At 37.4% G+C, this 14,203-nt stretch overlaps 1 protein-coding gene across 1 annotated transcript in view; it reads right to left on the bottom strand.

The window, feature by feature from the left end:
- c3h1orf112 (chromosome 3 C1orf112 homolog) overlaps positions 1 to 9,435 on the bottom strand; it is a 20,677-nt gene extending 11,242 nt beyond the window's left edge. The window contains exons 1-17 of the mRNA XM_042513953.1: positions 9,282 to 9,435; positions 8,909 to 9,037; positions 8,468 to 8,507; positions 8,271 to 8,359; positions 7,565 to 7,669; positions 7,233 to 7,373; positions 6,321 to 6,483; positions 6,123 to 6,207; positions 5,850 to 5,988; positions 4,944 to 5,033; positions 4,760 to 4,824; positions 4,514 to 4,662; positions 4,072 to 4,201; positions 3,472 to 3,658; positions 1,449 to 1,531; positions 1,174 to 1,225; positions 497 to 586 (exon numbers count right to left, since the gene is read on the bottom strand). Coding sequence (XP_042369887.1) covers positions 497 to 586; positions 1,174 to 1,225; positions 1,449 to 1,531; positions 3,472 to 3,658; positions 4,072 to 4,201; positions 4,514 to 4,662; positions 4,760 to 4,824; positions 4,944 to 5,033; positions 5,850 to 5,988; positions 6,123 to 6,207; positions 6,321 to 6,483; positions 7,233 to 7,373; positions 7,565 to 7,669; positions 8,271 to 8,359; positions 8,468 to 8,507; positions 8,909 to 9,004 — 1,704 coding nt within the window. The 5' untranslated portion in view covers positions 9,005 to 9,037; positions 9,282 to 9,435. The remainder of the gene's footprint in view (positions 1 to 496; positions 587 to 1,173; positions 1,226 to 1,448; positions 1,532 to 3,471; positions 3,659 to 4,071; positions 4,202 to 4,513; positions 4,663 to 4,759; positions 4,825 to 4,943; positions 5,034 to 5,849; positions 5,989 to 6,122; positions 6,208 to 6,320; positions 6,484 to 7,232; positions 7,374 to 7,564; positions 7,670 to 8,270; positions 8,360 to 8,467; positions 8,508 to 8,908; positions 9,038 to 9,281) is intronic.
- Positions 9,436 to 14,203: the final 4,768 nt, after the last annotated feature.

Here is a 14,203-nt window from a genome sequence, read left to right on the forward strand (position 1 = left end):
AATAAAAACTTAACTTAATACCACTTTAATTTTGGAGCTTGTTAAAAACAATAATAATAATAATAATAATAATAATGGACCCCAAACAGGCATTTTCAGAACTCAATTCTGAGTGTCTCTATTTGTGTTAAAGAAAAAACAACTTTTATGGCAAACAAAATGAAATTCAAATTATACACTTCTTTGTTTGTACTGCATACTTGTTAGATTCAAGTCAAATAGCTGCATTACAAAAGTACTTAGAAAAGTATACTTTTCATTATTAGTCACTTTTCCAAAGTTTTCTTTATCTTTTGTCTTATTTGAAATTGTCATGTTCACAAGTATTTACTGAGCTGTCCAATGTGATGGTAGTACTCTGTTTTGGAGTGATTTTCAATTATCAAACTGTTAACAGTAATAATTATAAGTCATAATGATTGGATGCAAGTTGGCACTCTATGGAGAACTTTGTGAGTTTGTAAAAATGTTCCCTTCAGTTTCCAGCGTTTCTGACCTGGTGGTTTGGCGTCATGAGGAAAACCATGCGTTTGAGCAGCAGGCCCAGGTGGACCGACTGGTAACACTCAGTGGTGCAGGCTTTCACCTAGGGGAGAAACGAGAGAAGCAGAGAGGAGGTGAGGAACAGTGTGAGTGTCAGTGTGAAGGCACAGGAGGAGTAAAAATCACCAGGGCATCAGGATAGAGGAAAAGTGAAGAACTGAGGGAGGTGACTGTGTATGGAAACAAGTGGGATCCAGCTTAATCTGATGACATAATGACGTAACAAGATATGAAAAGGTGTCCCGAGGTCCAACAACACCAATTGTCACCTCTGCTGGGGTGCCACAGAAAACAGGAAGGACCCCATACTAACCTATAATCCTACAGAGAGAGATTAAAAGGATTTAGAGTTATTTTAGAAAGTGTTCAGGAAGAGGTCACAGACATGGAGGCACATCCGTGACCTTGTGGTGTCAAGATGGTGAGCGCTAAGATGTCACAGATCTTCTGAACTATGTCCGAAAAATATAGCAAGTCTATAATATGAAGGTCTACTGGACATATGTATAAGTTGTATCTCATGATGTTTTTTAAGTGCCATTTGCTGTGACCACTCTTTCAAAATAAATTAAAACAAGATTACAAAATATATTCTCTAAAGGTATTGTGTGCTTTCTGGTCTCTACCCACCAGCTGAGCAACAAGGACGACATGATGTAGACAAAGCTCTGCTGTCCCATACCTGTAAACAAAGAAGATAAAATCAGCTTTGGATTCAAAATAGTATAGAAAAAATGCGCAAAAAATGCTTACAAAAAGACTGTGGTGAAACACAGTCTGTAATGAAGGTTTAAGATATAGTAGAATGACCCATATTGTGCTAAAAAGTTTGTCCTGATCAAAATACAGCTGCATGGTGTACATTTTTTTAAAAATGCGACTGATACATGTGAACACACTCTCACCGTGCTGTAAAACACCACACATCTGTTGCCAGTAGAGTTGTTTGAGTATCAGTCTGCAGTACAGCATTAACCAAACAACGCTCCTGGAAAAGAGATAAAAGAGAGGGGAATTCAGCAAAACAGAGAAACAGTGAAAACAGGGTTGAAACTAAAGAAAACAAGATTTTTAAAAAAAATCAGCAGAAGCAGAGAAAATGAAAGTGAAAGAATAGCTTGTGTTAAATGATGGGAAATCTGGCACCAGAACACAGCTAATCACAACAATGTAGTTAGATATCTAAAATAAACAGATGACTCAAAACTAGAGGCCTGCTAATATTTTATTTTTGATGCGGATGTTTAGAGAAAAAAAAAATTACAATCACAAAATCTAACAATGGCCAGTATTCATTTTTTAAAATAATAACATAACAAACATTCAAGACAAGAATCTCTCAAGCTGTATCTGCTGTAAGATTTGACAGATTGTTTTATGTATATTTTTTTTTTCTTGTTAATTTTGAGAAAAGTAAATAAAAACATATAACACAATTATAATAAATTTGAATTACATCAAATAATGATAACATTCAGCCTATAAATGTTAATTAGGGTTGGGCGACATGATGGTATAAATATAGTATTTGGCAATACTATATCTATTGCGGGAGCTATTCAGGGCAGGTTATATAGCAAATCAGGTCGGGATTCTTGTGTGATCTTGTGATTCTCATGAATCCAGACGCCTTCCAAGATAGCATCATTTGGGCAGACATGGAGGAGGAGAGTATAGATTTACAGTATCAATAAACCAATACTGGCTGTTATCATTTTCCGAAATATCAGTAGCTCCTCTTAAAACACCTTTGACCAAGAAAAAAAATCAATTAGTAAAATAACTCAAACTGATCAAGTCAAACTTATGGCAAGAACCCATTTGCAGATGGGTTTGAGGTCAGATGTGGTCCAAGAGAGACTAACGACAAATTATTGAAGACGTACCCTGAAGATGCATTGTTAACCCCTCTGTGAGGTCAGCCCACACAGAAATCCTGTTCAGATCAAACATCTTTGACTTTGAATTTACTTTTTTGTTGGAAAATATGATGTACAGCGAAAAAGATTCCCTGCACCACAAAGGTGGCCTGCGTGCTACTTCCTACTAATCAAAACACAATTGCAGGACATGAGATGCCTTCAGATAAAAACCGTCTGGTTTCACATTTAGTTTAGTTTCGCTTTCTCAATCGCTCCCCTCTGCTCATTCTGTTTTGTCAAACTGAATTTTAATTCCTAGTTTCTACTATGGAAAAGCCTGGGCAAACGCTTGATATTTGTGCAAAATAGAGGAGACATGGGCAAGTACATGAACATAGATGACAGAACATACATGATAAAACATTGTTATATGCATGTCTGTCTATAGCCCTGTTCACACATGCACTACACACTTGAAACTGTCTAGACATTACCTGAAGGAGCTGTATGTGAGAACGCAAATGTCCGAATAAGTTTATTTGCACAAAAAAAATAATAATAACAATATAAAAACAAACTTTATCCTGTCATCTCTTTAGTACAAATCTAGGTCAGCTTGCACAAAACCAGAAGAAAATAAACATCAGAAGTTAAAGAAAGTAAATCGGAATGAAGACAGAAACAAACATATCTAACTGGAGAGATAAGGAGATTCAGAGGCCTACTTTGCTAAGAGCCTAAGCCGAAAGAGTCAAACTAGATACAGGAACGGCAAGAAACTCTTGTTTAAGACTAAATTATGACGCAGCTACAGGACTGCAGTGTAATTAGTGTCATCACTCTACTCAGGCAGCACCCCTCACCTAAACCAAATTAATATTTCCAGTAAGTGGGAACACATCTGACACACACAAACTCCTGTTGTGTTATATGTTTGATAGATAAAGATCATTTCAGAAAACAGCTCATGTATGTATGTCAATAAACATTGTAAGCAGAACAGTGTCAAATGACTTCTACATGCTGCTCATGATATAATGTATGTGGTAATGTGTGCAGAGCTCACCAGCACGGGGAAGTACACTGGGGAAAGTGCAGCCACATTGGCACAGAGTTGCACACAGATGTGGTTGTGTAGGGTGACCTGGACCTGGGCCTGACCCTTCATCATCACCCCTGGCAACAGTACCGGCACCTGACGCTCAGTATAGCATCGCCTGAAACTAGTGAACAAGGCCTGATAGAGAGGAAGTCTGGAAACAGAGGGTGTGAAAAAAAGCACAAGCATTTTAGAAATATGTGTTTCCACACATTAGCTTAAATAATATAACGAATAGTATAATCGTTTTAGGAGTACTAATTGATGCATAAATAGATTTGTACATGCTCTTCAAAGTCTCACTTTATGAATATTAACATTGATGACTACTACTAAGTCATAAAGTCCAAAATCACCAGTTTCTTTTGCAAAGCTGTCGTGTCTTTGGGTTCTATTACTGCTGAATAGTGCACAACATCAAAAAGCAATAATTTTCTTCATGTATACCTGCCAACTTGGGTTGGCAGCCTGACAACCAGTTCCAAAGTTATCTGCTGGTCTCTGCATTAAAGCTCCGAATGGTACACAATTACTTCAGTTGGTGACAACTAAACCCCTACTGATTACCTGGGTGTTTCCTCAGAAAACTGGCTACCGTTGTACCAAAGCCGTAGTACCTCCTCTGGTTGGGAGGTGAGCTGACCCAGGACGCTCACCAGTAAGAGACACTGAGGAAGTTCATGTTCAGGACACAAGCCTGCAGAGAACAGAGGCAATACATGAGACTCCTGTGTCCAACTATACATTACATTAGTGATACACTGATGCAAAACACTGGACTGTGCAGATGCTGATCTATTTTACTGTATTGTAGAGGAAAAGTAGGACTGAAGTATTCCAACCACTAATGTTAACAAGTTTTGAGTGGGTAATATGCCAACACTGGGAACAAGAGTACGAAATAAAGAATAAATTACACTGTCAGCATTCATGTTAAAAACATTGTCTCCACTGCAAAGGTGGTTGATATCTGTGGAAAAAGAAAACTGAGGACATGCTTTGAACTCACCTGGTTCCTGCTGGAGGACAACTTCAGCAAAGGGCCTTAAAGGCAGCAGCTGGAGCAGGAAGGCATCCATGGGAACCAGAGCTGCTGCATTCAGCTCCTCAGACAGAGCTGAGGGCAGTGTTGGAGCACACAAGCTGGGAGGGAACTTACTGAAAGACATCAGAATGCACAATTTTCAACTACTCAATAATCATCAACTCAAAGGATAACTTTCTGTCTGAACCTGCTTCTTAGAGCTGCACATACCTGATGACCTGGAGGTAGAGTTGGTGAAAGCAGCTACAATACTTTGCCAGAAAAAATTTGAATTCCTGTTCAAAGGGTAAAGGACAATAGGGATTAAGTTGAGCTGCTTTGTATTCAGAAATAGCGACGGAAAAAAACGCAGCACAAGGTTTTTAGAGTGAAGAGGAGGTCAAGAAGATAGTACCTTTATGTAATGAACCAAAGTGTTGGCAAAAAATCTGCACATCTTTGCAGTTTTCTGGAACAGCTTGTATTCTGGGCTTTGTGTTGCCTCCTTTAAAAAAAGAGACACAAGATCATTAATAAAAAATGTGACAAAGATCAAGTCAACCTGGATAAACGCATATGTCACTTTTTTCCACAACAAAGGGAAGCAAAAAAGGAAAAAAATCCACACATAAATACCTACAATTGCAGTAACTCTAGTATATGTATAAGGACTGCGCTGTACTTAGGCTTCAATAATTTCTTTTTTTATGTTGGGCATACACTAACTCTCTAGTGAACACAAATAGATGCTGAAGAACAAAAGGTTTATTCTCTTAAATCTCCAACACTAAAATTTTTCTTTAAAAATTTGGAAGATAGAAAAGTTAGATGTCCAGTGTGACAGATTCAGGGAGATTAAGTGACATCTAGTTGTGAGGATTGCAGATTGCAACCAGCTGAAACTTCTCCAGGTTTGGATTACTTCTGTGTTTATTGTTCGGGAGGTTTTAACCATGAGCTGAATATCCTCAGAGGTCTCTTCCTCTCCAAAACAAACAAATCGGGTGATAAAAACTGGTAAAAACCTGCTCCCTATACTTCTATAAACAGCTCATTCTAAGGTCACAAAAACACTGCCATTTTTTTTTCAAGTGATTATAAACTAATGAAAGCATACTTCCTGTATTATATTCAGTTTCTGCAAGTTTGTTCCCCTACATCTACACACTGGACATTTATAAATTATAAAGAGAAAGAAAGGTGAAGAGTAGCAATAAACACTCATTCAATAGTCAAATCAATAATAATAAAAAGCTACCAAAAGCTATGAATAATACTTGCTCCATCTTTCTTTTTAAACTAACAATCAGATCTTTCCTACCTGAAGACCAGTGTGTTTAATCTGTTCGGCCAGCTCCACACAGTGGTGGAAGGAGGCCAACAAGTTGTCACACAGGCTGTTGCTGATGTTACCGTGATGCAGATGTTCCTCCACCAGTGACTGGTACTTCAGACTCTGTCTGAACAGAAGTAATAACAATTCAAAATAGTCACTCGGTGTACAAATTATCTATTCAATTTTTTTAAAAAAAGATTTATCTAGTATGACAGACATAAAAACACAAGTGTCAACATGACAGTTTGCTGTACTGACTTGATGAGGAATTTCCATGTGTTTGCATGCAGTGCTATGTCCAGGTTGGAGATAATAGAGCAGATATCCAGCAGGCTGTGAATCACTGAGGAAAATGAAAAATAACTTGCATTTAAGGTATACAAGCACAACAACACAAGGGCTAATAACTAAGCGTGTTGCAGCTGACAAGAGAGAAATACATACAGAAACACACACCTGTAACAATGTCAGAAACCTCTTCCTCGGAGGCACTGCTGTCGAGGGAGAGCCGGTCCAGCAGATCCAGCAGACCTTTCTGGAGGGCGTAAGCCTCTTTGAAGAGTCCCTGAAGCAGGTCAGCCACCAGGGACAGACGGCCACAGTAAACCACCTCACTCTCCTGAGGACAAAATGCAAGTATACTTACACTCATCATTTTCATCCCTCATTGGGGCCGGTCATTATGTTCACTTGCATCCTAAAGTGGCCGTGTTTCCTGCTGCGATTAGATACTTATCACAGTAGCCTCTAATTAATGAGGTCCTCTTGAGTTGTTGACAACTCAGATAATACTTTTGGTACTAAAACACTATAATAACAAGAGGATAATGAGGAAAGTGCAAATGACTGGTTGATTCTCTTGAGGTGCATGTATGCTGCAAATGGTATTTTTAAAAGTCCGGCAGCACTCGAACTTTGGTACCATTTATTTGTTTATTGATCCAATTTTTACCCAGTTTTAAATAGTCAAAATGAAAACTAAAATGTTGTACTTTTTTGTTAAAAAAAGGAAATAATGAGCCCTATGTATAAATAAATTTGGCACCACTTCAGGTTAGATCTAAGTTTGCAGTATGTTTTGTTAGCCAAACCACTCATTTAATTTATCATTAAATTTAATATCATAACATAGCTTCATCACAAATCTTTAAAATGACCTCTTAGTACTATTAACAAAATCACTATTTTTACTTAAATAATAATAATGCTACAAATTCATATCAAAGAAATTCAGCCATGATTATAGTAATTACCGCACAGCTTAGTTTAAAATAATAAAAAACTTGCTGTACAAATTGGGACTGAGCTTTCCACAGAGATAAAATGAACTAAAGATTTTACAAGCATTGCTGAAGTAAAAAGACAAACCTTGCAGTGCTGAAAGGTTTCCCTCAGGACTTTCAGGATGCAAGTTGGTAACGAGCGGATGGCATCCAAGTCAGGAGCTTCCTCAAATGTGCTGATGTGCCGCACGCAAGTGGACAATGCGTCAATTATCTGCATCATTGCCTGAAATAGAAAGCAGTAGCTTGTCAAAATGTAGGGCATGAGATGTTTCAGGCATGAAATGACAAGTTGTTATTTATTTTTATTTTTTTACAAAAAAAGTATCATACATGCCATAAACGTGTAAGGTACTAATTCTACCTTTCTTAAATACACAGCCTTGCAAAGAACAACTAAGTTAGTTATAACAGTACCTGCAAAATGTTCCTTAGTAAGGCACACAGTTCAGTGTTTTGACTGGACAGCTCTCTAACTTGGTCCAAGATTTCTTTCATCATGCCGTCAAACATCGTCGCTGCCTGCAGACATTTATGACAGAAACATTCACACAGACCAGTCAATATACTTTTAAAAGAATATATAAATAATCCAACCATATACAAGACACAAAAATTATACTTCTATCAACAAATTGTACAATCACAAGAAATACTTCACAAGACTCAGGGTGATCAATTTTGCAGAAAACCAACTGTCTGAATAAAAACAGATTCAGGATATCAACAGGCCGCAAAAAGAGTTTTAAAAAATGTCATCATAAAATGTGGAGGCTCACGCACACCATCAAATACTTGTAGACAAGTGCATAGGAGTAAACAATCCACAGGTAAGGAAAAAAGAATGTACACACAATGTCCTATTACTTGCAATAAACTTTATTAAGCACACAACACTTTGGTCCACAGGACTCTGCCTGAGGGGGTTCTTGTGTGATTTATAAAGTTTATTGCAAATAAGGAATTCTCTCTTTCTTCAAAAAATGTCATTCTGTACTGTTATATTGGCTGTTCCAAAAACAAAGTGTAATGCTATTCAAGACATTTAATGGCCTTAAGTTTAAGCTTTTTTTTTTCCCAGGACCCACAGCCCTCAAGACAAGATGCATTTGACCATGTTTACCTTTGGTAAGATCTTGGAGAAACATTCATCTTCCAGCTCAGACAAACCAATATGAGGGAGGAACATGTCTGTAATGATCTTCAGTATACCTGTAGGGGTGTTCTGTTTTTAAGACACTTCATACTTTGATCATAAATAGTTTTTCAGGCACAAACTGAGTATTTTATAATTATAAATTGTGCAATGAATAAACTTACGTATATGATCGTCCCAGCTCTCAGAGCTATTATGCAAAGAGTGCAAACAGTCAAGGAAAACCACAAAACGGCAAATTCACTTCCACTGTTTAAACCTGACAAATAGCATGGCAAGCTTGCAATAACAGGGAATAAAATATGATGACAAAGCATCAGTAAAACATAAACGTGTGTCCAGCTTTATCCAGAAAATATTTAACATCTTTGAAACATTATCATCTTGAGAGAGTTTGAAGATATGGGTGCTCAATGATTCAGTAGAAATTAAACAGTTAAATTCCATGCATTTTAATCTTCAGACCTAATTCCAGTCTTCAGAGGATTTCAAAACTTTATGGGACCTGTTGCTACATCACTCCACACCCCTCACAAACGCCGTTAGAGTGGCGCCGTTACTCAAAATATCACAAGAATGAAGCTGAGTGGCATTTGACAGGATATGGTGAGTTTTGGGAGGACAGACTTGAGGTTCTGGCGGCAGGTTTCCTGACTCCACTGCACAACCTCGTCCAGGAGAGAGATGTTGGTCTGGGACATGATGACAACAGTCACCGGGGGAGTTCAGGACGACTGTCCAAACGACAAACAGTTTCACAACAATATCACCGTGTGAGTCACTCAAAGTGACTCAGTTTATTACGAAACCTTTCAGTACTTTCTTCTAAAAAGCTGATGTTGTTGGCAATTAGTTTCCTGTTTGAGGACCGTGACTCACGTTAGCTTATGTTTGCTGTGTTGTATGTTTTGCTAACGCTAGCGTTTCACTTTAGCACGGTAGTTAAAGTTAGTAAGGATCATGTATACAGCGTCTTACCATAAATGCTCGGCTGTATCTTCTGTTCAGGAAAATAAAGTCACATCTACGCGTTTGTTGCTTTTAACGTCGCCATTGAGTTTTTTAAACCACTACATTGTGTAATTTACACGGTGAAGAATGGAGACAGTCCGCGCGCTGCTGTTTGAATCGGATGTGATGTCATTAGCAGAGCGACACATCCGTGTTCGCTCTGATTGGTTGAAATGATAAACTCCAAAGTTTTTAACCAATAGGAGACCTCACAGAGTGCAAAGCGTTGAAAATAACAACCATCACTGTGACGCTATGAGGATCACATTAGTGCACTAGAATAGACTGTAAACAGAGTAGAATAGACTTAAAGGGCTCTGGATCAAATGAAAGGGTTAAATATAAATTAATACACGTTTGGTATGAAGTGACGACTTAAATACGTACGAACGCTACAAATATGAGAATAAATAAAAATATGGATATAAATATAATTTATATTTTCGGGTTTGTTTTTTTTTACGTTTTTTGCGTACTTGTTTAAAGGTAATATTTGTTGTCCTATATGTCCCATTCAATATCCGGAGTCTGGTCGCGGGGGCAGCAGCCTAAGCAGGGAAGTACAGACTTCCCTCTCTCCGGCCACTTCGTCCAGCTCTTCCCGGGGGATCCCGAGGCGTTCCCAGGCCAGCTGAGAGACATCGTCTCTCCAGCGTGTTTGCGAGAGCAAATCTACCCTTAGCAAAGTGGAACTGCTGTCAAAGCATTTCGCATAACCTGTATGATGCATTCATTATCAGTAAGAACTTAGAGACTTAAGACTTAATTTATACTAATGTTGAACTCTATAATAAACTTTGGATGATGAGTCTTCATAAATCTGGGTTTGAAACACTAAAACACTGTGACTGAATCAGACCCATGTTATGGATACCATGTTAAGCATACTTGTGATAGGTGATAGTTAATCTCATTCCTGCAGTATATTCAAGAATAACAAAGAAATAGGCACACAATTAAAATCAATGTTTTAAATGTTTTCTTTAAATTTAACAAAAGTTTAAAGTGAAGGTTGGGCTTAATTAATAAATATATAAAATGGCATAAATAACCAAATGCAATTAGAATAGATCTATTAGTCTGACATTGATGTTATTAACTGTAATCCAAATAATGTTTTATTTAAATTACATTACGTTAATTCTCCACACTGCTTATCCATCATGACTGAGTGAGAAACTCTGTTTTAGCAATAAAATGATGCATAGATAAATATTACCATTTACACTTTAATATATTTCTAATCAACAACTATGTAAATATGAAGGTCATAAGGTTTTTTTATTAATAATAATTATACTTTCATTTGTATTTTAACTGTTTTAGATTTCACTTAAAACCGTTCAGGAAATGATGATATTTGTCCTATATGAGTCTGGAATTTCTCTTGGCTCTGACTTTATTGACTCCATAAAATCAGTGTCTGGTGAGCCATTGTTTCACTGATAAGATCTGAAGCAAGCAAGTACACCAGCAGGCTTTTGCTGCAGCTTTGTTTCCCGACAGCCTGAGGTGTTGGTGGCTGCCACTGCAGGAAGCAACTTACTTCTAGTCAGGAAATAGGACTCCATGCTGATGTTTATCTCTCCTCACATGCAGTTTATTAGGATACTGCTTACTATGTACTTACACTATGAAAAAAATCATTTCCCCAAAGAATCTGGTTGATCAAAGGGGCTATCAATCAGATTGAGTATGTTGAGACTCATTACTGTCGTGTCAACATAAAAAAAGCTGTATTGGTAAAAACTCTGTAGAGTGCAGTAATTTGGCTACTGCAGGATGAAATTAAAAAAGAAAAAATTCACTTCCACGTACTCTGCTACACTGACACAGTCCACAGATGTCTGTCTTCTTCAATTGTAAATGTATTTTCATAAACAGCTATTCATTGTGAATGTCTCACTCGCTCTGTGTGAGAGTGTATGTGCTTTTGGTGAGAGACAAATTTGGAAGAAATCTGAGGTTAAAATAAATCTATCACCCCGAAAGCTCCTGAATAAGTAGACAGATTTTCATTTGAATATGTGAACAAAGTTAACATAATGCAAAAACCAAACACAGCATACTATATAAATAAAATAACTTGGAACAAATTAAGAAAATATTATTTTCTAGGTTATATTCTGTGAGATTACAAAGACTACGGCAAAACCTCCAAATAGATTACAGAATTTGACCTTTTAACCGTTACATGACTAATCAGACTGATTCCAGTTTCGTCGTGAAGCTGATTGTTTCGAGTGAAATCTCATTAGGGCCTGACTGTAACATTTGCATTTTCCAAGAAAAGGGCTGTGTCTTTGCAGTTTAATACCTCTCCCTCCTGTGCTGACCTCCCTGTTTTTAGATAATGGAAAGGTTATCAGTCTGCAGGAAACTGTCTTCAGGTTCAGGATGGAAAACGGAAGGAATATGCCTTTTTGTTTTTCTGTTTTTGAGGTCACAGGGGCAGAATGCATTGAGTATCAGTGTCTGCGTCTGCTGGTAAGGGCCAAGGTGAATGGAGCCCTTTGGGATGAGTGGACAGCAGCTAATTTAGTTATTTTAGAGTTACACACCACTCTTCCTACAAATGTTCTCTTTGAACTCACCAGATTCATGGTGAGTCACGAGCAAAAAAAAGACAGCAACGGCATGAATATGCTTCCCTGCTGGACATGTACTTTTGCAACCACGGACAACCTCGTGGGAAAACCCCAGAGGAAAAGGATGCATTCTTGGAATATGAAAGTGAAATCCAGGGGAATAAAGGTAACATTTTTTAGTTTAGTCCTAGCTTTACAACACAAAATGAAAACCCCTCTGAACAGCAAATTTGATCACTTGTTGACAATACAGAGGGAAACTTTTGCTTTCTGATTCCTACCTTTGGATTGTACTCAAATAATGATCATTGTCCAACATATAGGAAAATCCTTTTTTCTTGCTTTCTTTCTTTGCATTTTAGAGTCTACTAAAATACTGCAACTATCAGATGCATTGCTATACAATTTTGTGCAACATTCAAGATCCCCAGAGGATTAATCCTTTAGTGATCACCTAACAGTTCCCCTGGTACCAAAAGCAAGCCTCTTATTCTGTGAAATATCTGAACTACTTTCCACATGAATAATGACTTTGGTGATCACATGACGTTCCACTTGTGGTTTCCACTGAAGAGTCTCAACAGTTCGATGGACTACAATGAAATTTGTTTCAGATTTTTTTTTTCCCCAAGGGTGAGTTTTAAGTTTTTCTCTAGTGCCATCAGCATTAGTGATGGGCAGACATTTCACAGTATCGGTTCTTTCAAGCTGATAAATGTTAATGTATTAAACCTTCTGAGTTTTGATGTTTTTTTGCAAAATATCTCAGTTTCTCTGCAATCTCTGCCAAGTCTGTCATAGCAGCCCATCTCACAAAACTTCTCCTCAATGCATTACAACTTAAAACTCACAAACAGAAGTCGTTAGAACGACCATCTGTCAGACATGTCCATGCATCTCAAGTCCGATGTAATTGGTCCTCACTGAGTCATTCAGTGCTATTGCTGCACTACATTAATAACAGTGAGGGAGTGAAAGGCAAAAGTCAGGGACTCGTGAGCACTCGGACGTTTGACAGGCTAACCAAGTACATATCAGGCACTAAAAAGAGTCATTCAAAAAGATTTTTTCATTCATTTTTGCCCATCACTAATCAGGGACTGGATCATAACCTGTAGAACTATCAATCAACCAACAAAGCTTTAGTTGTATCGCACTTTTCATACAAGCAAAACTGTAACGCTAAGTGCCTTATAGAGTAAAACAGAAGCCCGCAACACCCACCCATACACACACACACACACACACACACACACACACACACACATACACGCACGCACAAGTACACAAGCACATGGGTTAGAAAGCAAGACTTTAATTAAAGACTGTAATTAATTAGAGCACTAAAATAAAAGACCTCATTAAAACCAGGAAGTGAGGGTATGCTACCATAACTGAGGAAATACCAGAGGCAGGGTAAAAACCTTTAAATAAAAGACAATAAATAAATAAATAAATAAATAAACAAACAAACAATAAGTTAAATAAATAAAATAAAATACTCTAAATAGGAGATAAAAGGTAAAGAAAAGTTTAAGAGAACAAATAATACTAGATACAAATTTTAAAAAATTATAAATGAATTTAAAAAAATTTAAAAATAAAATACTATACACTCTGGTAAATTAATAAAACAGACTACATGTATAAATTAATAGTCAACACATAAATAGGTAAAGTTCAAATAAAAGCCAAACTAAAGAAGTTAGGTCCTGAGTTTGCACTTAAAAAATCACCCCCCTCTGCTGCCCGCGGGTCTTCAGGCAGGCTGTTCCACAGATGTAGTCCTTAGTAATGAAAAGATGCCTCACAGTGAGTTTCGGTTCTCTTTGGACCCTTAAAAGTCCACTGCCAGAAGACCTGAGGGTAGGAGAGGGCTCATAAGATAAAAGCAGATCTGATGAATAACTACAACCAAGACCATTAAGAGCTTTTAAAAAATAATAAAAGGGTCTCAAAATCAGTCCCAAAGCCCACTGGGGGAACTAATGACATTCCCATCAGTCTCAGTTGTCCTGTGTTTCCTGCTAATAGGTACATGTAAGCCTGCAAACATAATAATATGGTGAACCTGCTGTGGCTGCAGACTCAGGGTCCCAAATCCATACTACATACGAACCGTCAAAATACAGTTTCTGCTGTTCGTAAAAAAAAAAAGTGTAACATTGGTTGTCAACCAAACTGTTACTCTGGAATGTCAAATTAGACTTAAACTCACTGAACAAATATCAAAATGTATTTTAAAAGATTTTTTTGAGCTGTAACAACACACAATTTAAATATTTCCAACTATAAGTAACA

This window comes from Plectropomus leopardus, chromosome 3 (assembly GCF_008729295.1).
Source record: "Plectropomus leopardus isolate mb chromosome 3, YSFRI_Pleo_2.0, whole genome shotgun sequence".
In the NCBI taxonomy this organism is placed as follows: Eukaryota; Metazoa; Chordata; class Actinopteri; order Perciformes; family Serranidae; genus Plectropomus; species Plectropomus leopardus.